This window comes from Bubalus bubalis, chromosome 19 (assembly GCF_019923935.1).
Source record: "Bubalus bubalis isolate 160015118507 breed Murrah chromosome 19, NDDB_SH_1, whole genome shotgun sequence".
Taxonomy (NCBI): Eukaryota; Metazoa; Chordata; class Mammalia; order Artiodactyla; family Bovidae; genus Bubalus; species Bubalus bubalis.
This window is the reverse complement of record NC_059175.1, coordinates 37,964,622-37,992,358: the sequence shown is the minus strand read 5'-3', so window position 1 is coordinate 37,992,358 and position 27,737 is coordinate 37,964,622. Positions and strand designations below refer to the sequence as shown.

At 43.0% G+C, this 27,737-nt stretch overlaps 1 protein-coding gene across 2 annotated transcripts; it reads right to left on the bottom strand.

Moving 5' to 3' along the window:
• Positions 1–1,498: 1,498 nt before the first annotated feature.
• On the bottom strand, positions 1,499–25,352 carry LOC102397167 (UDP-glucuronosyltransferase 3A1). Of its 2 annotated transcripts, none has more exons than XM_006074882.4 (7): positions 25,080–25,352; positions 22,879–22,980; positions 14,299–14,413; positions 9,663–10,194; positions 6,757–6,988; positions 5,119–5,338; positions 1,499–2,622 (listed from the first exon to the last, which is right to left on the bottom strand). In XM_006074882.4, the coding sequence occupies exons 1-7, from the start codon at positions 25,171–25,173 to the stop codon at positions 2,346–2,348; spliced, it is 1,572 nt and encodes a 523-aa protein (XP_006074944.3). In that variant the 5' UTR covers positions 25,174–25,352; the 3' UTR covers positions 1,499–2,345. The 2 variants fall into 2 exon arrangements, with proteins under 2 accessions (XP_006074944.3, XP_025126395.1); XM_025270610.3 differs by lacking the exon at positions 25,080–25,352 and adding an exon at positions 14,490–14,668 and having other exon boundaries at positions 22,879–22,959.
• Between the last annotated feature and the right edge of the window lie 2,385 nt (positions 25,353–27,737).

Below are 27,737 nucleotides of genomic sequence, written 5' to 3'. Positions count from 1 at the left end.
CTGGTAAAAGATTGCTGTTCTTATTTTGACTGTTTCACTCAGAAAGGCAGTTAAGGCTGTCCCTGAGGTCACTGAGTCACCAGGTCACAGGTGAAACATACATTCAGTCCAGCCCTTCCCTGCCTACCCTCCACATGTGACGAGGACCTAGTTTCCTGCATTATCCACTGTCGTTTTTTTTTCCTTTCTAACACCTATTCGCCACCCCTCACCCCCCAATTACTTGCAGTAGTAGTGTACCCAGCACTGCAGTCAGAGCTGGAGAATATTTATGTAGCTAGGAATGGTCACATGACTCAGGTCTCTCAATGAGATTTAACTGGAATTCTTTGGGAAACCTCTTTAAAGACGCTAACTCAGCTAGCATGAACCTGCTTTATTGCCTTTCCTTGAGTTTCCCTTTTCTTGCCTAAAATTCCATGTGCTGACTGGATCCAAAATGACTACCTGGAAAATCAGGGTGACCTTAAGGATGAAGCCACTCATTAAGGAAGGCAGATCAATCAGACAAGAAATCTGGACTATTGATGATGTCATGGCACTACCACGCCAGCTCTGGACGGCCTGCCTACCGACACTACACTTTTTTTTTTTTTCAGCCATGCTACCAGCTTGTGGGATCTTAATTCCCTTAGGGACTGAATTCTCACCCTCTGCAGTGAAAGCTCAGAGTCCTAACCACTGGACCACCAGGAATTCCACTATACTTTCTTTTACAAGAGAAAAACAAGAAAGAAAAGAAAACCCTAAGCAGTTCCAGTCACTCTCTCTTTTTTTTTTTTTTTTTCCTGGTTTCCATTACTATCAAGATCACCGGGAAAAATACCAACAACCTGAGATGTGCAGATGATGCTACTCTAAAGACGGAAAGTGAAGATGAATTCAAAAGCTTCTTGATGAGGGTGAAAGAGAAGAGTGAAAAAGCTGGCTTAAAACTCAACATTCAAAAAAGTAGGATCATGGACTCTGGTCCCATCATTTCATGGCAAATAGAATGGAGAAAAGTGGAAACTTGCAGATTTTATTTTGGGGGGCTCCAATATCACTGTGGACAGTGACAGCAGCCATGAAATTAAAAGACACTTGCTCCTTGGAAGGAAAGTTATGACCAACCTAGACAGCATACTAAAAAGCAGAGATATCACTTTGCCAACAAAGGTCCGCATAGTCATGGTTTTTCCAGTAGTCATGTACAGATGTGAGAGTTGGACTATAAAAAAGGCTGAGCACCAAAGAATTGATGCTTTTGAATTGTGGTGCTTGAGAAGGCTCTTGAGAATCCCGTGCACAGGAAGGAAATCAAACCAGTCCATCCTAAAGGAAATCAATCCTAAATATTCATTGGAAAGATATTCATTGGTGCTGAAGCTGAAGCTCCAATTCTTTGACCACCTGGTGCGAAGAGCTGACTCTTCAAAAAAGACCCTGATGCTGGGAAGGATTAGGGGCAAGAGGAGAAGGCACAACAGACGATGGGATGGTTGGATGGCATCACTGACACGATGGACATGAGTTTGAGCAAACTCCAGGAGCTGGTGATGGACAGGGAAGCCTGACATGCCACAGTCCATGGAATCACAAAGAGTCGGACATGACTGAGCACCTGAACTGAACTGAATGCAGTTTCCAACAGTATGTCAGGTATAGAAAGCCTCAGCTATGTAGAGGCTCTTCTTAGTTTATAAAGAAATTATCTTCTTTCTCATGACTTCGTTTTTTAAATAGGAAAGTTGAGAAGATAGCTCACAGCTATGAAAAGCAGAGACCAGGGACACTTCAGCCCATGACTAACCTGCATTCTCCACTGCAAAGGAGTGATCCACAGAAACCAAGACAGAGACCATGCACACAGGCAAGGGTGTGTCTGGCCCTAAATGCTCTTGCCCAGGATAGGCTTCCTGAGCTTCCACAAGAGTTTTCAGGACAAGCAAACAGAAAGCAAAAGAAACAACAAAGCACCTGCCTTAGGGGTTATTCCATGACAAGTGGTGGAGGAGGCATGAGGGAAGGAGGCTGAGAAGGTGCAAGGGAATGGAGACCGAAATGCTCCAGGCTCAGTGCCAGGAAGGGTGTGATACAGAAGGCAGTTTCTAGGCTTCAGATCTGATGGTCACGTATCCAAATTACGTAGGGACAGAATCACAGAACAGCCCTTGCTGACTGGCAGTCAAGGCTACAAGGGCTCAGTAAAGAATTGCAGTCATGAAAAGAAGCCAGTGAGCAGGAATTTGTAGCAAAATAGCAAGTGGGTAGGATGTGGAGAACCAGGGTTGACAAAACTGGCTGGAGATGCAAGAAATGCTGAGTCTGCCCAAACACTCCACCTTCCTAGGCTCCATTCGGCCTCAGGCCTTCTTCAGCTTCCTGGCCCCACACAGCCACCTGGCCACCAGGCCCAGCAGCTTCCCACAGAGCCATGCGGTGCCCAGGGTGACCACCAGCAGGAACAAGAAGACGTCCAGTAGGTACTGCTCATACCACGGCTGCTGGAAGGCATGGGGCTTGAGGTGGGCTGCACCCCCTGTCTGGAGGATGTGGTCGATCCAGCCCACCAGCCGCTGGGCAGGGGTCAGGGGCTGCGAGCGTCTGATGATGCTGGCGGCCTCTGCAGCAGATTTGTACCTGTCAACAGAGACAGAGGGGAGGTGTTAACTCAAGTGATCTCAGAATTCTTAGAGACCTTGTATCACACACACATGCACACACACACTTTTTACCATAGGCACAAAAGACTTCCTTTCAAGGAAAAGTTGTTGACCTGGCCTTACCATTGTCTAGTTGGGTCTCTTTTAAAAGTTCAAACTGATATATGCATGCAAAGATCCATGCTTGGTGCTGGAAGTGCTACTACAAAAAAGTGACTACATCTATAAGGACTAGTCTCTCCCACAAGGAGGTTCATGATATATACTACAGAAACCATTATATTTATTGAGTGTCTACTTTGTGCTGGTGTCTGGGCTAGATAATACATATGACTCTGAGAACCACAGTCCAGGAAGACACCTACATTTCCCTGCTCCTTTCAAAGCATCATGTTGACCAGCACTGGCTTCATAGGCTGTAAGCCTGCCTATTTCGAGAGGGCTTCACCCTTAAATCAGCCTTATTGTTTAGTCACTAAGTCAGGTCTGACTCTTTGTGACCCCATGGATTGCTGCCTACCAGGCTCCTCTGTCCATGGGATTTCCTGCAAGAATACCAGAGTGGGTTGCCACTACCTTCTCCAGGGGATTTTTTCCAACCCAGGGATCTAACCTGGGTCTCCCTGGGATTGAACCTGGGTCTCCCACATTGCAGGCAGATTCTTTACCACTGAACCACCTGCTGCTGCTGCTACTGTTAAGTCGCTTCAGTCGTGTCTGACTCTGTGTGACCCGATAGACAGCAGCCCACCAGGCTCCCCTGTCCCTGGGATTCTCCAGGCAAGAACACTGGAGTGGGTTGCCATTTCCTTCTCCAATGCATGAAAGTGAAAAGTGAAAGCGAAGTCGCTCAGTCATGTCCAACTCTTAGCGACCCCATGGACTACAGCCTACCAGGGTCCTCCGCCCATGGGATTTTCCAGGCAAGAGTACTGGAGTGGGTTGCCATTGCCTTCTCCACTGAGCCACCTAGGAAACCCTTTTAAATCAGGCACACTTGATTTAATTATCTGCTGACACCTTCTTAAAATCCTTACACATTATGACAAGGGGCTCCACATTTCCATTTCACATAAGGGCACATGAATTCTGTGGCCAGCCCTGATGTCCAATATCTGTGGACCATCCCAGCCCAGACAACTGCTTCATAGGGCCAATGGATCATGCACATTTGGGTCTAAGTCTTTGAAAATATAATGAAACTTATAAATCCATTCATCAGGAAATGAACACTTTAAACACATGAGATACCAAACATATATAAAGTTTCTGGGTTATCTGATCCCCAGAGTTTAACAACTTTGCTGGTGTTGGCATCACATGTGATGTGGTTATTATTCGGTCATCTAACAAAACTACTTACAGGTCTCCTATGTGCCATAATGTTGTACAGTAATGCAAAGTCTTGAGATATGCTTCAAGTGTGTGTCCCTGAAGCTGTAAGTTTTTCAGTCTTTCTTCATTATATATATATTTTTCTCTTCACACATGAGATTATTGCACTGGTTGGAAAGTTTCTTAAGAGATGAATGGATCCCTTCGTATTGATTCACTTAACAGAAATCCATTCAGACTTACTTTGTGGCAGACCCTGAGCTGGACCCTAAGGACATAGCAAGAGACTCATGCTGTTATGCTAGAAGAGTTTACTCTCTACCTTCTTGTGTGGGGTGCATGCATGCATGGAAAGTCACTTCAGGCGTGTCTGACTCTTTGTGACCCATGGACTGTAGCCCAGCAGGCTACTCTGTCCATGGAATTCTCCAGGCAAGAATACTTGAGTGGGTTGCCATGCTCTCCTCCAGAGGATCTTCTTGACCTAGGGATCAAACCCACATCTCTTATATCTCCTGCATTGGCAGGTGGGTTCTTTTCCACTATCGCCACCTGGGAAGCCCTTCATGTAGGGACAGACAATAAATTAAAACATAAAGAAATGAGGTGATCACAGATTCTGAGATACATCAAGAAAAAAATAATGTGTTACGATTGGGGTGGAAAAGAGAGGAAGCTTTGAGACTATCAGGGAAAGGTCTCTCTGAGCAGTTGACATTGGGATGAGACCTCAATGTCATGAAGGAGCCAGTCTTGTGAAGAGAAGGGAAGGAGTGTTCTAGGGAGCAGCACAGGCAAGGGGCCTGAGGTGGGGAACAGTGTAGGATACCAGGAATAGAAAGGCAACCTCCTGCCTCAGTTGGAATTCTACTACAAGCACCTCCACAATAGAAGACTTCTCAAAGACAGACTGTGTCAATTGTTCCAGTTCCTCACAGCTAGAAGGTAGAAAACCAACATCTAACCTAAATTGCCTTAGTCTTCTTCTCAGAGGAAATAAGTCAGCTATTAGCATCATACACATTTGATTTCATGTCCTGGAAGTTTCAGCTTTTACTGCAAAAAGATCCACATGATGCCCATCGTGGTTTATGTCTTCACTCATCATAAGCAACCACAAGCCCAGAGAACTGCACACCTCTTGTCCTCTATGACTTGCTTCATCTTCAGAGCCAATGTCTCAGCCTTGATCTGCTTTAGTTGGATAGAGACACCGAACTTTTTGGCTTTAACTCGGAGCAGGTTTTCATGTTGGTCTCCAAAGAGGGGAATCCCCACCATGGGCACACCATGTTGGATGGCCTCCATGATACTATTCATCCCACCATGGCTGACAAAGAGGCGGATGTGAGGGTGCCCTGTTGTAAATAAGAAAGAAAGCAGGACATCTCAGGATGAAAGTTTTCAGGACAACAAGGAAAGCAGAAAAGGCAGAAGAAGATATCAATGGGAACTCAAGGAGTGTTGGAGCCATTGTAAAGATGATTTTGCTTGCTACACATTCAAGGATTTCAAACCTTGCCTTTGTAGAGACTCCTTAACTTGGTTATAACTGGGGGAAGACTCAGAACCCAGGGAATTCTATAGAGATTAGTGCTAGTGCTAATCAAGGCAATTATCCCATCTATCCATCCATCCATCCAACATTCCATCTATTCTTCTCTCTATCCCCTCAAGTCTCTTCTTCTCTCATCTGTTTTCTCTTTATGTTTCCGTATGTCTATCTTTGTCTTGCTTCTTTTCCTTGAGAAAACCTCTCTCACCCACCAAATAATAGCCCTCTCCTATAAATTCCTGGCACATTCATTGACATCACAAGTCATATAACACTCATAAAACTTATACAGTATGTGTTGTACTCTTTAAATATATAAGAACCTCCTTGAGATAAGAGACTGGACTCTGCCCATCAGTATTTGCAGTTCTAGCCTTTGCATCCCATCCTTATGTAGCAATAACTAAACTGATTATTGATAATGAAGAGTTCATCTCAGCCTGTGCTGGTCTACTGGGATGTGCATCAGAGCTTCCTCATTTCTTCTTCAAAATGAGAATCATGTCCCACACCCAAGATATAAAGAAATACATTTGCAGACATAGAAATAATAATATGTTTTTTTTTTAATCTACAGATTACTTTATTATGATCTTGGTTATAAGCCTCTGATCCAGTCAGTGGCTATGGCAGTGAGTGGTCTCTAAGAAGCAGTGCTAGCCATAGAGATACCCTCTTGGGGGTGAGGAAATTCTCTGGTATCAGAAACTCAATGTGTCAAGTAACTGGCTAGGAGGTTGCTCAGCTTGGGACTCAGGTATATTCGCATCAATGTTGTGAATCTATGAATTGCTTACACCTTAGTAGCTAAGGAAAATATATCTGTGGGTGTGTGTGAATGTGTAAGGGAACATAAGCGAACAGGTGCTCCTGAAGCCACTGAAGACAGTGGCAGTGTATCTCCTGGTATGTGTTCTCAGAGTTCACAGATTGTTTAGGATTATTTTGTGGTGATCTTGTTCAAGACCAAAGGCAGTAGGTGAACGTGACTTCAGTGGTTTCAGACATGAGGTCTGAGATAGAAAAGAATGAAGGGCAGAAAGCTGTTTTGGCATCTGAGCTCATTATAGCCTGATTCCCCAAGGGCTCCAACTCGCTGCTCCATTCCTGTCATCTAAAGACTTATCTTGTGCTGATGAAATAATCCAGCTAGAGATCAGAAGCCCAATGATCCCCAAGACATGTAAATGAGAAGAAAAAAGCAATCCTGGCAGTCCTTACCCAGAAGGTCATTCTGAGGAAGCCAGTGCACAATTTTCACATTTGGGGCCAATTTGATGTCTTTGGGCCAACGAGAAGGATTATACTTCCATATCACCCCTTGAGGGAGACGAGCAAAGGCAGAATTCATCTCTTTGAGAACCTCCTGGGACCGAATGAAACTCACCATGGACCCCAGGCTTACAAGGACAAAACCAGAGTCTCCAAATTTGGTGATGAAATTCTCAAATTCCTAGAGAGAAATAAGGAAGGAAATAGAAGAAAAATGTTCACAAAAGACTAGATGGTCATGAAACGAAGTCGGTTATTCACTGAACACACTCTCCTGTCCTTCTTGGAGTTCATTGTCCTGAGACAGCTCAGCACTCTCAGTTGTGCCCACTGTGTTGGTGGGAACATCTTTCATTTTTGAAACCTTGACCCTACTGTCAAGGCAATCATAGACACTCTACTCATTGTAGGTCCATGAAGATATGGCCGCTTGGGTGTTTTCCAAAGCCAGACCAGAAGTGGAATGTAAGGAAGAACCTCATAGGGAGTCAGGGTCCAGCAGAGGGAGGTGGGCTATCTGGAGAGTAGATGGAGAAGCTGAGAAGAAATGGAGGCAGAATGGGGAGGTGACTGCCCCCCATACCTCATCCACCATGTACTGTGTGTTCCTCTGATATCCCATGATGTTCTTAGTCACTGACCTTTGCAGTTTATCTCCTATCTCAGTGATTCACCCACATGACTGCACATTATATTCACATGAGAAGATTTTTTTAAAGTAGCAATGCCACATCAAGTCTCAGACCTCAGCAGTTCTTTTCTTCAAATCCCCAAGGCAGTCCTGAAAAACTGTTCTGATCTAATGCTGTAATCTTGGTTTTAACACGTTTTGTCGATTCTTCCAAATATTTCTTTGGACCCTGACTCTCTCTGGATTTCTTGTGGCTCCCCCAACCCCAGATCCTAGTTGTTATTGTTCAGTCTCTCAGTTGTGCCCGACTCTTTTCAACCCCATGGACTGCAGCACACCAGGCTTCCCTGTCCTTCACCATCTCCCAGAGTTTGCTCAAACACATGTCCATTGACTTGGTGATGCCATCCAACCACCTCATCCATCTCATCCAGCTCCTAGACCTTCACCCTATTGGGCTGATTTCATTTAGCATAACCTTGACTGATCTATTGCTTCAGAGGACCACTTTGACAACAGTTTTGTCATTCTGTTATAATTAAAAAGCAATGTAAAATCATTATATAAAAACTGGAAAATGCAAAGGAGAAAAATTTTTGAAAAAGTTACTGTTATCTCACAATCCTTCTTCCCATCATACTCCTGCTTAACAATTCCCTCCTGCGGTCTTGTGGCCAGGGCTGACCTACCCTCCCAGTGAAACTTCCTGCAGTCTGGCCTGGGCATCTTTGTGCAACTGCATCTTCCTCTTTCTGGTCCAGCTGGAGTCATCCAGGGAACCCAGAGACATCTCGCTTTATCTTCCCACTTTGGGCCTCCTATTCTGTCTACCTGGGAACATCTTCCCTCCCAGCTTCATTCCTAAAAACTTCTTCCACCGACTCAAAGCCTACATAGCCCAAGGATCATTCCCCAACTCTTCCTGCTTTCCTGATGCAAGTTCAGTAGGGGATGGATAGATAGCTTCATTCCTGAAAGCCCCAGGCCAAATCAGGACTCTCTCTGGCTTTAAAATGAATGAGAGTGGGACAGCCACTTACACCTTAAAGATGGAGGTCATGGGACTTCCCTGGTGGTCCAGCAGCTAAGAATCCGCCTTGCAATGCAGAGGACACGGGTTCAATTCCTGGTCAGGGAACTAAGATTCCACATGCCGCAGAGCAACTAACCCACACTCTGCAACTACTGATCCCGAGTGCTTTGGAGCCTGTGTGCCACAACTAGAGAGTCTGTGTGCCACAAAGAAAGATCCCACATGATGCAGTGAAGATCCTGCATGCTGCAACTAAGACCCAACTCAGCAAATAAATAAACAAATATTCAAATAAAAAAAAATTAAAATGGAGGTCATCATACATCTTTCTAGGTGGCAAGAGATTATACAAGATAAATTCCATAAAGTTGCAAGCGTGTGCTGTTAGATGACAAGCAACGCATTCATCTTAAAGTGTTGGTCACTCAGTCATGCCCGACTCTTTGTGACCCCATGGAATGTAGCCTGACAGGCTCTTCTGTCCATGGAATTTTCCAGGCAAGAATACTGGAGCGGGTTACCATTTCCTTCTCCAGAGATTGAACCCGGGTCTCCTGCATTGCAAGCAAATTCTTTACTGTCTGGTCTTAACTCCCCTCCATTTTGAAAACTTGTACCCCAGTGGTTCTGAGTTGATGCAATCAGACTGATTGGGCAGCGTTTATAACTTACACTTCCCAGGCTTGACCCCACATCAATCAAATCAGGATGTGTAGGCAGAGTTAGGGACCAGGGCGCTACTGTCTCAGGATGCTGGTGATAAAGCCTGCATTCTCACCATCAGTCCCACACACCGCCTCCGTAGTCTGCTGTTTTGTGTTTCCCTGTGAGTAACTCATCCCCTTCATGATTCTTGCATGTGACAGATGCTCACTACATGCTTACAGAAAATTTGAGCATAGAAAATTAAAATGGAAACTTTAAGTTACTAAAAGTCTTTTTCTACCAGCGCCAGGACTAAGGTGAGGCAAGAGAAGACCTCAGATATAGTATTTAAGGAGGTCAATCTCAGGGTTGTATAAGTCTTAACTCTGTACTTTCATGATACTGAAAGTGAGTCTTTCCTTTCAAAGGGTCCCCTGGAGCCTCACTTGCCTCACCTTATGCACTCCCAGGATCCCAGTGACAGGGTGGCTACCAGCTCTGCACTGAGGACTTCTGTATGAATCCTCACCCACAGCATTTACTTACTTGTGGTACTGGTTTAACAGGTTTGGACATTAAACCTCCAATACACACAGTGTTGGGAAGCAGGGGCCGAGCAAAATCAAAGGCAAAGTCGGAGTTAACAAACCACAGCTCTGCTTTTGTTAGAAGATGAGACAAAACTGGCCTAGAGTCGTCTGGGAAATGCTCCTTGATGGTGTCATCATATGCAGACTGGATTTCCCACTGCTTCTTGAAGAACTCAAAGAACATCAGGAAATTCTTTACTCGGCCCCAGAAGTCCATCTGGTCAGTTAACAAGGAATAGAACACTGGCACATAAGACAGAGGACTTGGTAGTCCAAAGTCCACGGTGCCCAGAGCGGAAGGGAGAACGGCCACAAATGGCTTCCCAAGCTTCTCAGCAACCAAGAAAGGACAGTAGTCAAACATTTCCACTATCACCAGGTCGAAGTTCTCATTCTTTAAAGAATTCATGACATCCTTTCTCCTTAGCAAATGACTGCAGTGATGCCCTAGTAGTTCCATAATATTTAAAAAGTGTTCAAATTTGCATCTGCAAGAAAAATAAATAAATGATAAATATTTGTTGAAAGTGTTTATATCACAATACATAAAAGAACCTTGGTCCATCAACAGATGAATGGATAAAGAAGACATGGTATACATATACAGTGGAATATTACTCAGCTATAAAAAAAGAATGAAATAATGTCATTTGCAGCTACACGTATGGAACTTGAGATTATCACACTAAATGAAGTAAGTCAGAGAGAGAAAGACAAATACCATATGACATCATTTTATATGTAATCTTAGAAAATAATGCAAATGAGCCTATTTATAAACTAGAAATAGACTCACAGACATAGAAAACAAACATGGCTACCAAAAGGGGAAGGGATAAATTGGGAATTTGGGATTAACATATACACACTCACTTGCTCGCTAAGTCGCTTCAGTCATATCCGACTCTGTGCAACCCTATGGACTAGACTGTAGCTCCTCCGTCCATGGGATTCTCCAGACAAGAATACTGGAGTGGGTTGCCATTTCCTTCTCCCATATGCACACTACTATATATAAAATAGATAACCAACAAAGATCTACTGTAGAGCACAGGGAACTATATTCAATATCTTGTAATAACTTATAATGGAAAATAATCTGAAAAAGAATACGCATGTGTGTGTGTGTGTGTGTGTGTGTGTGTGCTAGCGTGCTAAGTCATTTCAGTCATGTCTGAATCTTTGTGACCCTACGACTATAGCTGGCTAGGCTCCCCTGTTCATGGGATTCTCCAGGCAAGAATATTGGAGTGGGCTGCCATGCCCTCCCACAGGGGAGCTTTCCCAACCCAGGGACTGAACCCAAGTCTCCTGCAACTCCTGCATTACAGGCAGATTCTTTACCACTGAGCCACTGGGGAAACCTGTAAATGTGTGTAGGGCTCAGATGGTAAAACGTCTCAGATGGAAAATCCCAAGGACAGAGGAGCCTGGTAGGCTACAGTACATGGGGTCGCAAAGAGTAGGACACGAATGAGCAACTTCACTTACTTACTTACTTATACATATATATACAGATATATATGTATATATATATATGAACTGAATCACTTTGCTGTGCACCTGAAACACTGTAAATGAACTATATTTCAATTTTTAAAAAAGGATCTTGGGAATTCCCTGGTGGTCCAGTGGTTAAAGATCTACCTTCCAGTGCAGGGGACTTGGGTTTGACCCCTGGTCAGGGAACTAAGAGCTCACATGCTGTGGAGCAACTAAGCCTTCATGCCACAGCTACAGAAAAGCCCTCACACCGCAGCAAAGACCCAATGCAGCAAAAATTTAAAAAGTTGAATTAAAAAATCTTGGGCTACAAAGAAAATATTCCAGGTAAGTAAGCCCACACGCAGCAGCAGCCATCCCACTCTACCACCATCCATATACATTCCCTCAGTCAGTCCAGGCAGATGTTCTGCTCTTGAGAGTGTTCCCTTCCGTCCCCTACTCCCTTTCCTCACTGCTACAAATCCCTAGCACTCTCCATGACACTTCTCAGACAGTAATTCCTGAAGTCCTTGGGCATAGATGAATTATGTTAATGGAAAAGGAATTCCCATCATTGGGACTTCTGCTCTGGGAGGCTTCTTTGACCACAGCAGGGCTCTCAGGTCTCTTTCTACTTGATGAATTCTGTGACACTGTCCTTAATCTTTACTTACATACTGAACCTTTATGAGTGGTTTCTTTGTTTACTCAGCAAAACTGTGGGAATCACTTGATGACACAATCCCATAAATATTGACAATACAGACTATTTTTTAAAATCACTGTGTATTCACATATGACAGATTTCCTCATCCAAGAGGTTATCAGATCATACTAGAACTCAAAATCTCAGTTAAAAATGGAAATTCGATCTTTCTATGTCCACAGTAAACAAAGGGGAAAAGTCTGGTTTTGAAACACATGATTAGCCTTTCCAGTTTACTGCAGGCTAAGGGAGTCAGAGAAGAAAAGCTTACTGACATGTAATTAAGACATCACCTATGGGGTTATCCTAGGAAGCTATCTTCTTGCCATGCTTTCCCACCACTGCCTAAACAGATTATGATTCTGTTTCCTCTTTGTACAATACAAAGGGAAGTAGGATATCCATCTACACTGAGATACCAGAGGTAACAAGTGCAAGGCCTTGAGACATCAGAAGCTTCCTGACTGCATGGACGACCAAGAGAATTGGTATCTTTGCATAGTTATAACTGTCTGCCACTGCACCACTCTGCCTCAGATAGAGATTTCCCAGAGACAAAGAAGTCATTAGCATATGCAGATCTCCGTCTGATCTTTAGGGTTAACTTCAAATCACAACAATGGAAGTGATTGGCTCACATCATCTTCTACTGTGTATTTTTTAAGATATAACAAAGGAGTGGTTATCAAAACTTTTGGATAACTTTAGTAATGTTATAAAAATTCCTAGAATGTAATTCATTAGTCATAATTAAAATTAAACTAACAAATAGGAAAAATATCAAGAATGCCTGGTTACTTATATCTGTCCTCAATATATTAAAGTAGGGAGGAATAGATGAAGCATATACTTAAAATATATAACTAACACCACAAGATGATATAAACTAAGTATCAGTTGAGTAGATTAGATCAGACCTATTACCAGAGGGCTTCCCTGGTGGCTCAGACAATAAAGAATCTGCCTGCAATGCGGGAGACCCAGGTTCTATCCCTGGGTCAGGAAAATCCCCTGGAGAAGGAGATGGCAACCCACTCCAGTATTCCTGCCTAGAAAATCCCATGGATAGAGGAACTTGGCAGGCTGCAGTGCATGGGGTCACAAAGAGCAGACACTACTGACCGATTAACGCACATACCCGAGGGGCTGTGGTCATCCAGTCTGAGTGAGGAAAAGAGGTTTTATGGAAATAGTCAGATTTGAGCAGTACCTTGATTAGTAAATAGATTTTCAAGAATAAACTAGGGGAAGAGTCCTCTGTAATTAACCAAGATAGGCATGGATTTCTGTTTTTCCCCTTTTACATTAAGAGTAAGGAGTTATGTGTTTCTTTTCATGTCAGATGAAGCAAAAGGAGTCAGCTTCACGTCTTATTTTGCACAAGGTTGACTGCTTTTTAAAAGGACTTTACATGGCCAGATGCTAACTTCTACAAAAGCACTGTTTAAAAGACTTCTCTGTTAATAAAAACATATGAGGAGAAAATGAAAAAATAAATAAAAATGTGTCTTTAATGTCCCTACCAACAGTGAGAGGTTGAGATATATATACTTCTATGTTGGGGAAATTATAGACAAAGATTGTAAGTGAAGTATTGTAAGGAAATCCCAGAAGAAACTATCTACCTCCCACTTGCTACAGGAATGTGTGTGTGTGTGTGTAATACCTTCATGCTTATAGCAGAAGAAAGGACAGAGCAAGGAAAAGCCTTGAGTGGCTGGAATGGGTGACATACTGTGAAACACCTATTTACCCGAATATCAGTATCATTCATCCATATCTCCGTCCCTCTGTCCATCCATCCAACCATCCTTTATCGCATCCTCACTCTAAGCATCTATCCATTCACTTATATTACCAAAATTGTGACTCTTTAAAAAGCAGGGACATTACTTTGCCAACAAAGGTCCATCTAGTGAAAGCTATGGTTTTTCCAGTAATCATGTATGGATGTGAGAGTTGGACTATAAAGAAAGATGAGGGCTGAAGAATTGATGCTTTTGAACTGTGGTGATGGAGAAGACTCTTGAGAGTCCCTTGGACTGCAAGGAGATCCAACCAGTCCATCCTAAAGGAAATCAGTCCTGAATATTCTTTGGAAGGACAAATGTTGAAGCTGAAACTCCAATACTTTGGCCACCTGATGCGAAGAGCTGACTCATTTGAGAAGACCCTGATGCCAGGAATGATTGAAGGTGGGGGGAGAAGGGGATAACAGGATGAGATGGTTGGATGGCATCACTGACTTGATGGACATGAGTTTGAGCACGCTCCAGGAGTTGGTGATGGACAGGGAAGCCTGGCATACTGCAGTCCATGTGGTCACAAAGAGTGAGACACGACTGAGCAACTGAACTCAACTGAACTGTGACTCTTTAGTTTGAATAATTAAAAAAATTACCTGCCCACAAAAGTTTTCTCCATAAAGGAATGAAAAGACCTCTTAAATTCTTCATTACAGTCTTCAGGCAGGAACCAGTTAAAAACTTTGTATGATTTCTCCTCCTCTTTAAAACCTACAAAAACATCAATGGGTTAAACACACTAAATCTGTCACACAACATGTATTAACATTAGCATGATGATACTAACATTTGATTGTATCTTTGAATTATTTTTATGACATTCGGTTGGTTTCTCATTCAATCTTGTATACTGAAAGTATTTCTTGAGGACCTTGCAACAATTCAGGAATGCTCTTTAATTTAAAGTTATGGAAACTTCCATTTAAAGCTTTAAGTAAATGTATCGCTGTCTGTCTCATTTTACTGCTGAGAAAACAAAGTTAATTAGTTTAAGATAATGTGTCAAGGTTGGTTCCAGAGTCTCTGCTCATTCTGTTTTAGAAAAATTCATCTTCATGATTTAAAGTGATATATCCAAATAGTTTTGTAATTCAGTAGTCTTCTGTACTTCTACTTACTAACTTGGATTCTCCCCCAATTACCCAGGTGTAATCAAAAGTCTGAGTTCATTTCTGATGTTTGATGCTGGTGGGCTTCCGTCCCTATCTCCGTTTCCAGGGCAAACTGGTTAGAAAGGTGCATGCTCCCTCTTGTGGCCCTAAGTGGAAGTTTCAAACCATGCAATTCAGGTAAATGAGGGGTAATCCTCACCACATACCACCCCCCCCACTCACAATAAAAACTCAAGCAAATCATCCCTCCGTACACTGGATGGCCATTTTTCAGGTACTTGGGAACCTGTCCCATTCTTTCAAAAAGGCCTTATTATTTGAGTAATAAATCTTTCATACTCTCTTAATGCTTGCATGCCTACATCAGTTATGACATCTAACTAAATTGTAAGGTTTGGGAACAGATAATGCACAGTCCCACACATTACAGCTTCCATACTCAGTAAAATGACTGACTTTATCCAAGGATCTACTGGAAAATACTTAGCAGTCATAGATTTGGCTAACATGTTCTGCTCAGTGCCTCTTTAAGCAGGCCCTCGCCTATAGTTTGCCTCCTTGTGGCTCAGCTGGTAAAGAATCCGCCTGCAAGGCGGGGGACCTGAGTTCAGTCCCTGAGTTGGGAAGATTCCCTGGAGAAGGGAAAGGCTACCCACTCCAGTATTCTGGCCTAGGGAATTCCATGGACTGTATAGTCCATGGGGTCGCAAAGAGTCAGACAGGACTAAGTGACTTTCACTTTCACTCACTTTCACTGGAAAAGGCATAATATAGCTCTGACTGGTTGTCAATGGATACTTCAACAGCTCTACCACTGGCCACAATCTTTGCTGGCAAAATATTAACCACATCCAACTTCCCCTAGGATCATAGTTATTACCTTACATTGAGGATATCCTTCTCCAAGGTGATTTGTTCCACACACTCATTCAAGACAGAAACGTTCTCAAAGCAGCTCACACAAAGGGATGTGCCATCGTCCCCATACAAAGCTCAAGACCCCGTGAAAGTGAAAGTGTTTAGTCACTCAGTTGTGTCCTACTCTTTGTAACTCCATGGACTATAGCCCACCAGACTCCTCTGTCCATGGAATTCTCCAGGCAGGAATACTGGACTGGGTTGCCATTCCCTTCTCCAGGGGATCTTCCTGACCTGGGGATTGAACCCAGGACTCCTGCGTTACAGGCAGACTCTTTACTGTCTGTGCCACCAGGGACACCCCCAACGCCACCCCATACCTAAGTTAAATTTCTCAGAAGGATTTGGTTGGTCTAAAACTTTTCTATCACTCACATGGTAAAGAAACAACTAATGATACCACAATATTTCAATGGCTCCAACATCTTTTAGTCCTTTTTACATTCTGTAGACAATATATTTCTAATTTATATGTTTTACTTAAGTTCATGTGTGCTTAAAATCAGCCCACTTCGGATAGAGGCCCAAATAAGAAAAGCTCTAGGACTTCCTGATGGTCCAGGGGCTAAGAATCCACCTGCCAATGCAGGGGACACAGGTTTGGTCCCTGGTCCAGGAAGATTCCATGTGCCCCAGGGCAACTCAGCTGGTGTTCCACAACTACTGAAGCCTGTGTGCCCTACAGCCAGTGCTCAGCAACAACAGAAGCCACCACAATGAAAAGCCTGCACACGGCAATGAAGAACAGCTCCAGCTTGCTACAACTAGAGAAAGCCCATGTGTGGCTCTAGAATCCATCCAAATTATAATACAATGGCCACTGCAATTAGTGGCCCTCAAAGTTGGCTTTAGCAAACTACTCTCCTGCCTTTAGGAGGGATCTAACCTCCTATGATGACTATAATAGCTTCCTAGGGCTGCTGTAAAATTCACTGCAAACCTAGAGGCAAAAAACAACATTATCTTATAGTTTAGAAATCCAAAATGGGCCTTATTGGAGTAAAAGCAAGACATGGGCAGACTTGCATTCTTTCTGGAGACTTAAGTGGACAATCTTTTTCTTGCCTCTTCCAGCTTTCAGTGGCTGCCTGCATTCCCTGGCTCATAGCCTCCTTCCAATTGGCAATTATATCACTCTGACTTTTCCTTCCTCTATCACATTCTTTCTGTTACTCTCTTGTTAATTTCTTTCATTTAGAAGCACTCTAGTAATTACACTGACCCCACCTGGATAGTCTAGGATAATCTCCCCATCTCAAGACCCTTATGTTAATCATATCTGCAAAGTCCCTTTACCACGTAAGGTAGCATATTCACTGGTTCCAAGAATTAGAACAGGGATACCTTTAGGGGGACACAGTCTGCCTATTATATCCTGTTCTCTGCACCTCAAAACTCAAGTATCTTGCACAGACAAAATGTATTCACCCCATCCCAGCATTCCAAAAAGTCTTAAACTGTTACATCATCAATCCATAGTTCAAAATCTCATCTAAATATCATTAGCTCAAATGTCCCAAATTATAGCATCCAAATAATTTAATAAGTATGGGTGAGAATCAAGGTATGATCCATCCAGAGGTAGAATTTATATCTGTGGACCTATGAAATTAGGGAACAGGTTTTCTGCTTCCAAGAAACAGTAACAGGACAGATATAAGACATGGGTTACTGATCTTTATTAATCTAGGTGCAACAATTTGGAAGGGAAACATCAGTCACTGGTCATAAGAAATTTTGACATCCAAGTGGGCAAATAGTATTAGATTTCAAGAACTGGAAACAATTTTCTGTGATCTGAAACTCAGCCTTGTGAGACTGAAGTTCTAACTTCTAATTCTTCACCCTCAGAATTCTCCTTTGTTCTCCATAAAATATCATGAGTTTGCAGCTGAATAGTTTATCAGCTTGTTTCTTCCTCTGTGGGAGTTCAAAGGCTTCATTTCCTCTCATCCTTTCCCTGTCTCTTTCATCCCATACTAGCCATGTTTCTTATGGTATAAAAATCTCAAGTACCTTGTGGATCTCCTGGTTATGTCATGGGAGTTACCTCCATTAGACAAGAGGCTGCTCCACAGATCTTTAAAAATATCCTCATCTCCACTTTTGGCTTCTGCCAAAATGTGTCTGAGGGCTTCTTTGATGGCTTGGACGGTAAAGAATCTGCCTGCAATGTAGGAGACCTGGGTTCAATCCCTGGGTTGGGAAGATCTCCTGGAGGAGGGCATGGCAACTCACTTCAGTATTCTTGCCTGGAGAAGCCCCAAGGACAGAGGAGCCTGGTGGGCTACAATCCATGGGGTCGCAAAGAGCTGGACATGACTGAGCGACTAAGCACAGCACACAACATGTCTGAAGGGATCCATGAGTCACACGCCTCATCTTCAAGAAGCTCTCTGTGAGGATTTCGGAGATCAAGATGGTGGAATAGGAGGACGCTGAGCTTACCTCCCATGATGAACACATCAAAGATACATCTACCGGTGGAGCAAGTTTCACTCAAAGCAAACAGAAGACTGGCAGAAAGACATCTACAACCACGGCTGTAAGGGAAGACCACATGGAGCCACGTAGGAAGGAAGGAGAAGCAATCGAGTCAAGACCCACTCCTCCAAACAGGGGACACAGAAGAGGAGTGGGATATCACAGTCTTGGAAATCCTCCATGGCGGTGAAGGGCTCCAGTCACATATTGGGCAACCCAAGCCTGGAGTCCAAAGCAGGAAGATGAATCCCATTAGCTGGTTTTAAAACCAGTGGAAATTATCAAAGCCTGTAAGAGATCAAGATTCCTGAAAAGTGAGCATACACACTTACTTACTCCCAGGAACAAAGCAGAGGAAGCAGATGAGCATAAAACGTGACAATGCTTGGGGACCTGGCTGGTTTCCTGAAACCACCCCAGTCTGCACCCTGGCCCACACTAGGTACCTGTTCCAAACCATCTTGCTCCAGTGCCGTCCCCACTAGAATGAAGGCTGCTGTCGTCAAGAAGTACGACAAGCGGAACTTCAAGCAGAACTTAGCGAGAACAAAGCCTCCTCAGACACAGCCCTGCATCTGAACAGAGCAAAGCAGCCATTGCTGGCGTGCAGGGAGGCAGTCCTCATTAGTAGATTTTTTTAAATCTGCATTTCCACCAACAGTCTGTCAAGGCAATCTAGGCTTTCTCTTTCATACTCCTCAATATTCTTTAGCCTCCATCAGTAACCCAATTGTGATTGCACACACTGATTGCAGCACATGAATCCACACATGTGAGTATCAGGGATCTTTGCTTCTTTAGTGCCACTGATGTTATTTTTTTCACTAAAGTTTTTAATAAATAAGAAAGATGGTTGCTGCTAAGTCACTTCAGTCGTGTCCGACCCTGTGCAACCCCATAGACGGCAGCCCACCAGGCTCCCCCGTCCCTGGGATTCTCCAGGCAAGAACACTGGAGTGGGTTGCCATTTCCTTCTCCAATGCATGAAAGTGAAAAGTGAAAGTGAAGTCGCTCAGTCGTGTCCGACTCTTAGCAACCCCATGGACTGCAGCCCACCAGGCTCCTCAGTCCATGGGATTTTCCAGGCAAGAGTACTGGAGCGGGGTGCCATTGCCTTCTCCGAGAAAGATGGTTAAGTATGTTCAAATTAGGAGTTAGTAAGTGGTTCATATATTTCAATGCACTAAGGTGAGCACCAGGTCAGAAATAATAACATAATCATGTATTTTCCTGATTTGCAGATACCTAGCCTAGCTCTACTAATGCAGTGAAGAATGAAAATGCTGTTTCAAAGCCTCAGGAATGCCCATGATTAGGGAATATTGAAATAAATCCTGGACATTTAAACCTGAAACCTAAGAATAAAACTGAATGGATCCATAAACTCCCTAAATTGTTTGTAGACTTTAATGCACATATGTTTATTAAAGGGGTAGAATGTGATTTCAGTAGTTTCCCAAAGTTTGTGCAAAACTTATTTTTAATCTAAAATTTTGATTTAAATTAAATTAAAAAGAAATAAAGTTAACAATGGAAAGGTCTTCTGCTTTTGTGATTACATGGAAGGGCATTTACACTAACTTTAGTGAGGTTCTGTCTTAGGTGTCCCCTTCAACATCTCACCTAGACTCTATAAATAGCTTTTACCGCTCTCTCTGTTTTGATTTTAGATCTCATACAAGTCATTCTCCATAAAGGAGTCAGGTAAATTTTCTAAAAATACATGTCTTAACTCTGTAGCTCCCAAGTGTTTCACAAGTTTGAAGATCAAGGTCAAAAATATAAAATAAAATACATTTTGATTTAAATTAATTTAAATTTTTAATTAAGTTAAATTATAATTTTTTCAATTAAGTATTAATACACTACACCTATTTCATCAGATCTGCTGTCAAAAAAAGGTGCAAAAGGATATATATATAAAAGATGTTCACTGAAAAATATAGAACTTAATCTAGAAAGTGATTAAAGTGGATTTAGATAGGGACTCAGATATTTGTACATCAAAGTTCATGACAGCATTATTCACATGTCCAAAAGGTGAAAACAATAGACATATCCATCAACAGATGAATAGACAAACAAAATATGGTATAGACATTCCGTGGAATGTTATTCAATCTTAAAAAAGAAGAAATACTGATACATACTCCAACATGAACGAACCTAAAAGATATTATGCTATGTGAAATATACAAGATACAAAAGGACAGTATTGTGTGATTTCACCTATATCGGGTATCTAGAATAGTCAAATTATTAGAGAAGTGAAGTAGAAATGTTTACCAGGGGCTGGGGAAATGGGTAATGAACAGTTATTTTTAATTGGTACAGAGTTCTAGTTTGTGATGATAAACAAATTTATGGAGGTGGATGGCAGAGACAGTTGCACAACCAGGAATGTACTGATGCCACTAAATCTCACTAATGTCACTAAACTCTACACAAAAACAGTTACAGTGGTCAATTTCATGTTCTGTATACTTACCACAATTAAAAAAAGAAATGTCAACAGAAAAAGAATTATTTTAATACAGTTTGAACAACTGCAAGGCCTGAAGTCACCTTCTAAGTTTTATTATTTCTCATGATTTTGTTCTTTAGTGATTCCACTTAGTACTGGATTTTCTGTTTTTAAATCAAGTCTGAGCAATACTTTCGATTGAGCAATCCAGAGTTTAAAGTCCTCAATCCACCCAACACTGTTATTAACCTGTCATGTAACTGTGAGAGAACCATTGAAGTTCTCAGGGTTGCTATTCCCTTTTCTGTCAACAGAGAGGAGTTGCTAAAATATAGGAGCTCATTAGAGCTAAATTCTTTGGATTTAGGCCTCTTCTGTGTCAACATGCACAAATTCATGGGCAGTCACTGATTCTCAAGAAAACAAGATCACCTTAACGGTAGAGTCTGATCTTAGCTGCATAAATAAGGAACCCCTTGAGAAAGCTTCCTTAAATTTGAGATAAGTCATCTATGCTATAGAAAAAGAAAAGTGATCATTACCTATTAGAAATCTTATATGTCGGTAACACATCTGTTCAACAGGTTTTCAAGCCAAGTTATAAAGTGGTATCAAAAAGTCTGCAAACAATAAATGCCGCAGAGGGTGTGGAGAAAAGGGAACCCTCTTACACTGTTGGTGGGAATGCAAACTAGTACAGCCACTATGGAGAACAGTGTGGAGATTCCTTAAAAAACTGGAAATAGAACTGCCATATGACCCAGCAATCCCACTGCTGGGTATACACACTGAGGAAACCAGAATTGAAAGAGACATGTGTACCCCAATGTTCATTGCAGCACTGCTTACAATAGCCAGGACATGGAAGCAACCTAGATGTCCATCAGCAGACGAATGGATAAGAAAGCTGTGGTACATACACACAATGGAGTATTACTCAGCCATTAAAAAGAATACATTTGAATCAGTTCTAATGAGGTGGATGAAACTGAAGCCTATTATACAGAGCAAAGTAAGTCAGAAAGGAAAATACCAATACAATATATTAACACATATATATGGAATTTAGAAAGATGGTTATGATGACACTATATGCGAGACAGCGAAAGAGACACAGATGTAAAGAACAGTCTTTCAGACTCTGTGGGAGAAGGCAAGGGTGGGATGATCTGAGAGAATAGCATTGAAACGTGTATATTATCATATGTGAAATAGATCATCAGTCCAGGTTCAATGCATGATACAGGGTGCTCAATGCTGGTGCACTGGGATGACCCTGAGGGATGGGATGGAGAGGGAGGTGGGAGTGGGGTTCAGGATGGGGAACACATGTACACCCATGGCTGATTCATGTGAATGTATGGCAAAAACCACCACAATATTGTAAAGTAATTAGCCTCCAATTTAAAAAAAAAAAAGTAGTATTTACCAACATGGTTTGTGGGAATCTGTGGAGGGTTTGCTTGAGATGCAGAAGTGAGGTAAGGGAGGACAGGGCTTCCCAGGTGGTGCTAGTGGTAAAGAACCTGCTTTCCAATGCAGGAGATAAGAGATGCGGGTTCAATCCCTGGATCGGAAAGATCCCGTAGAGTAGGAAATGGCAACCCATTCCAGTATTCTTACCTGGAGGATCCCATAAACAGAGGAGCCTGACAGGCTACAGTCCATGGGGTCACAAAGAATCAGACACAACTGAAGTGACTTAACACAAGGGAAGAGAACATAAGACCACAGAACATGGAGTTTCATGCTCATGCTAAGTTGCTTCAGTCGTGTCTTGACTCTTTGCGACCCCATGGACTGTAGCCCGCCAGGCTCCTCTGACCACGGACTTTTCCAGGCAAGAATATTGGAGTGGTTTGCCATTTCCTACTCCAGGGCATCGTCCCAACCCAGGAATCAAACCCATATCTCTTATATCTCCTGCATTGTCGGGCGGGTTGTTTACCACTGAGCCATCTGGGAAGCCCATACAGAATTCTGGTGAACAGAGCCAAGAAGCTTTCCTATAGCTTACATAGACACACACACACACACACACACACACACACACACTTTTCCTTCTTTTAATCCAATTAAATTTAAAGAAACTACCTGTAAAGCCCTTCTATGCAAAAAGCATTAGTTTCTTTCCAGGAATATAGGAAATCAAGGATTAGTGGGGAAAAATTTTTTTAATAATTAATGGGTAAAGGTACCTGGTAGCAATAAATTTCCCTTTTGGAGAAGCATGGTGACATTATGACCATGATCTTGAAGAATCTGAGAGATCTGATTCATCAGTAGAAAATGGCTTCCACCTAGGAACAAAGCGCAAGTTCATTCTTATAATGATGAGAGTCGAGATTCTACAATTGATGGGCTGATAAATCCAGGAGAGGAGAGATAGGGAAGCAGAGAGGTGATTGGGAGTGGAGGAAATGAGTGCCATCAGCCATTTCTCCATCTCATTCTGAGTATGTCCAACTCGCCCCCAACCCCTTTCCCCCCCACCCCACCCCCGCCCCCCAGAGCCTGCTGGCCCAGCTCCTAGACAAGTGGCAAACCTCCATCAGAGATCTCCTCCTGTGACTCTGGTTTCCACGTCAGTGTGATAAGGTCCTAAGGAGTTCCTGATCTTAAGGTACACACTGCCTTTTAGCCTCAGTGCTTAGGTCCTAAGGAGTTCCTGATCTTAAGGTACACACTGCCTTTTAGCCAGGGGCGTAGGAAGACACCATATCCTGAAAAAATAACTGAACTGGTAGAAATTTTGGCATAGTGCCATGCATGTGAGTGTGAAGAGTTCCTAATGGACAATCCATCAGAGCTATTTCTTGGATTCTTCTCTTTGGAAATGTATGCTGGAGTAGGAGCGAGAACTATGGGAGCTTGAATGTGAGTCCAGGAAGCAACCACTGCAGCAGAGGGATGTGCAGCCATCACATCCCTCTGTGTCAAAGTGCTTGAGATTCGAATATAATTAGCAGGAAGTTTCTCAGTGGAGGCCTAAATGTTTCACACCCATCAGGACTTGGGGCTGGACTTGTGGGATAACTGTGGGCTGGCCTGCAGAATCTTATATGCATGAGAGACTGGAACACTATCCATCCAAGGACAGTCTTGGTATCCTAAGGAAAGAGACGCTTAATCCCTGGGAGAGGTTTGAGCTCCATCACACTAAGTTCTTCTCTTAGAACCTGCACCAACACAGGGACCCTGCTTGAATCTAAGGGGTTCAGCAGTAGAGAAAGCCAATCAGAAGAGGAGTTAGTGGCAAATGGCAAATGTTTGGAGACTAAGGTTAGAAGGACATGGTGCTAGAGAAATAGTGTGTACCTATTTCTCAATTTTTTTTAAACACAAACTTGTACAGTCTGACATAACAGGAAATAATAAGTACAAATCTCCCACACCTCTTGCCCACGTGTTAATCCCTAGACCTGGGAGAAAGGGCAAGATGAAGGGCAACCACACACGCGTCCATTCATGGAGGGTCCTGGGGAGCCCCAGTGCGTTCTGGGCTTCCAGCCCCTCACAAACCACACCAGCTCCCTCCCAGAGTCTGAGGCTAGAGAAGAGTGTACTCTTAGTGGGGTGAGAAAGCTGTCTTGAATTATCATTACAAACAACCAATAAGAAAAAAGACTTCAAATAGAGACAAAGAGTGATTTTTAAAACTCCCCACTGAAAAATGAGTGACAGTGGAAGCTTGAAGAAGATGGTCCGGGGATAGGAACTCCTGAGTAAATATCTGGTATGTTCCATTAGGGGCTTCTGTTTGCTCTTGCAATAGATGCCTCACTTTCCTGACCCTTAATTTCCTGCTCAGGAAAACCTAGTGGGAACTCAATTAGATAATTTAAAGTTTTTTCCAGCTCAAAGATTCTCAGCGAAATAAGAAAGCCCACTGTGGGTTAAAATGAAGTCTTAGGGAACCCCCATCTGTGATTACCCCTGTATCCTGATATATTCCTCTCGGTAAAACACTCCACTCTTCTAATTATCGTTGTAATATCTTCCCTGCTCCACCCTGGCTCTCATGCAGCCTCAGAAAATTCTTAATATTACTGCTGCCCTCAGGGGCCCCTTTCCTTCCCCTCTACACACCCCCCCCACACACACACACGCCCATCTCCCTGCAAACCACTAGTTAGCCACAGTCCTTACTGTGTGCCCTCCAGATGTTTAGTGAGAGCCTCTGAATATCCAGCTCACGCCCTGGAGGAGGCAGCCCAGGGCCTCCTGCACTGGGCTGGATCTCAAACTTCTAGTCCCAGCCTCACACCTGACCCACATAGATGGCTCCTACCTCTTCATCAGCTAGCCAGGGTAAAAAACCTGCCTTGGACTGGAAAAACATGCGACTCCCTCACCAAGGGCTGTTTGCCTGTCTCTGGATCTTCAGTCGAGCACTTACCCACCAGGGACACAGTCAGGATTTTGGCAGCCTCTGAGAACAGGAGCCCAGGCAGTAGAAATCCAAACAGAAGCAGTGCCTGCTGCCCTGCCATCCTGGCTCCTGTAGAGGCTACAGAGCCAAGCCCTGTGCCCTCGCACACAGACCCGGAAGTACACGCAGGCAGGGAAGGAAAGGCGCTGGCTGGGAGCTTGGTGAGAGATGAGGTATCCCTTTTTCTTCCTTTCTGTTGGTCACCTCTTGCTCTCTGGTCCCTCCTCCCTCTGTGAGTAAACCACTAGCCTGTCCTCACCCTCCCTAACCTTGGCCAGCAGAAGGAGGGGTTAGTGAGCTAACCCAGTGCTGTCCACATCATCTCCACCCTCCCTGCCAGGAAAACACTCTGAACCAGTAATGGTCGGGATGTTTAAAGAGCGAGTGGATGACAGCTCCACCTCCAAGTAACTTGGATCCACCTGTTTTATGGACCCTTCCCCCAACCTTTTGGTGCTCCATCTAACGGTTCTAATTACTTCATACTGCCCATATCCAGGGCTTCCCTGATAGCTCAATTGGTAAAAAAAAAAAAATCCACCTGCAATGCAGGAGACCCCAGTTTGATTCCTGGGTTGGGAAGATCCGCTGGAGAAGGGATAGGCTACCCACTCCCATATTTTGGGGCTTCCCACGTGGCTCAGCTAGTAAAGAATCCAGCTGCGATGCAGGAGACCTGAGTTTGATCCCTGGGTTGGGACGATCCCCTGGAGAAGGGAAAAGCTACCCACTCTAGTATTCTGGCCTGGAGAATTCCATGGACTGTATAGTTCATGGGGTTGCAAAGAGTCAAGCTCCATTTCCCCAGGTACCTGCTTAAAATCTCTGCTAGTGTAGCAAACTCAAGACTTGCTAAGTGCTAAGTCCCATCAGTTGTGTCCAACTTTTTACAACCCCGTGGACCATAGCCCACCAGGCTTCTCTGTCCATGGGATTCTCTCCAGGCAAGAATAATGAAGCAGTTTGCCATTTCCTCCTCCAGGGGATCTTCTCAACCCAAGGATTGAACCCAGGTCTCTTAGGTCTCCTGCACTGGCAGGCAGATTCTTTACCACTAGCACAGCTTGGGAAACTCAAGATATCCCTAGGCAAATCCCAAGGGAACTTGACCTACCATTCCAGGACTATTGCTCTGATGGCCTCTTAAAAAGGTCATTGTTCCTGAACAGGTATCAGGGTCCTAACTTTAAAGTCACATCTTTACCTGGAGGACTGAACCTCTAAATCTGAGACTCTAATTCTGAATAAGCTTCATAAAATAGGACTAGGGGTCTTTCCACAGTTTCCTGATGTATAAGTTGAGGTCATCTGGTAATTTTGCTGCCTTATAATGTTAACCCTGGGAAGGACAGGGCCTGAAAACCCCAGAAGATATCTTTGCATTTTCTACCTTCAAAACAAGACTGGCTTCAATGCTGGTTTTTAGTGCAACTCTGAAACAGACAGAAAAGACCTCCATATAAGGCCGAAACCAGAGAACTCCTAGAAGAAAACTAGGTGCTCCTTGACATAGTTCTGGGTGATGATTTTTTTTGTTTTTTTTGGATTTGACACCCAAAGCAAAGGCAACAAAAGCAAAAATATACCTATCTAAACTTACAGTCTTTTGCATACCAAGTGAAAGTAAAAGTCGCTCAGTTGTCTCTGACTCTTTGTGACCCCATGGACTATATGGTCCATGGACTTCTCTAGGCCAGAATACTGTAGTGGGTAGTCTTTCCCTTCTCCAGGGCATCTTCCCATCCCAGGGATCGAACCCAGGTCTTCCATATTGCAGGCGGATTCTTTACCAACTGAGCTGTCAGGGAAGCCCTGCACAGCAAAGGAAACATCAACAAAATGAATTATTGTAACTCACCACACAATAATAGAGTAAAAATGAAGTACCATATGATCTTTTCAATAGATGCAGAAAAAAATTTTCACAAAAATCATTACCTTTTTATTATAGAAACTCTCAGCATAACTAGGAATAGAAAACAATTTTTTTTAAAAATATTTACTTAGCTGCTCCATGTCTTTGTTGAAGCTCGCAGGATCTTTGATCTTCCTTGCAGCCTGTCAGATCTAGTTCCCTGACCAGGAGTTGAATCCCAGGCCCCCTGCATTGGGAGCTTGGGGTCTTAACCACTGGACCACAAAGGAAGTCCTGAAAGTAATGTCTTCAATGTGATAAAAGGCATGTATTTTTAAAAATCTTGGTCTATAATCATACTTAATGATGAAACATTGAACTCTTTCCATCTAAGATAAGAACAAAGTAGAAATGCCTGCTCTTATTATTTGTATTTGACAACAAGGTAGAAACTCTAGCCAGTTCATTTATTCATAAATATATACATACATAAATAAAATAATCAGGAAGAAAGAAAACTGATATCCATCTGAGACACCATTGTGTACATAGAAAATACTACTGAAGTGATAAAAATTCCCAGTAAAATAAGTCAAATTATCAAAATTGCAGGACTCAAGGTCAATATATAAAAATCAGTTGTATTTCTGTCTAATAACAGAAACTATTGGAATTAAAATCTAAAAAAATCCAAAAACTTTACACGCCTAAGATTAAACCTAGCAACAAATTGTCCATGACCTCTACACTCTACAAAGGATTATTGAAAT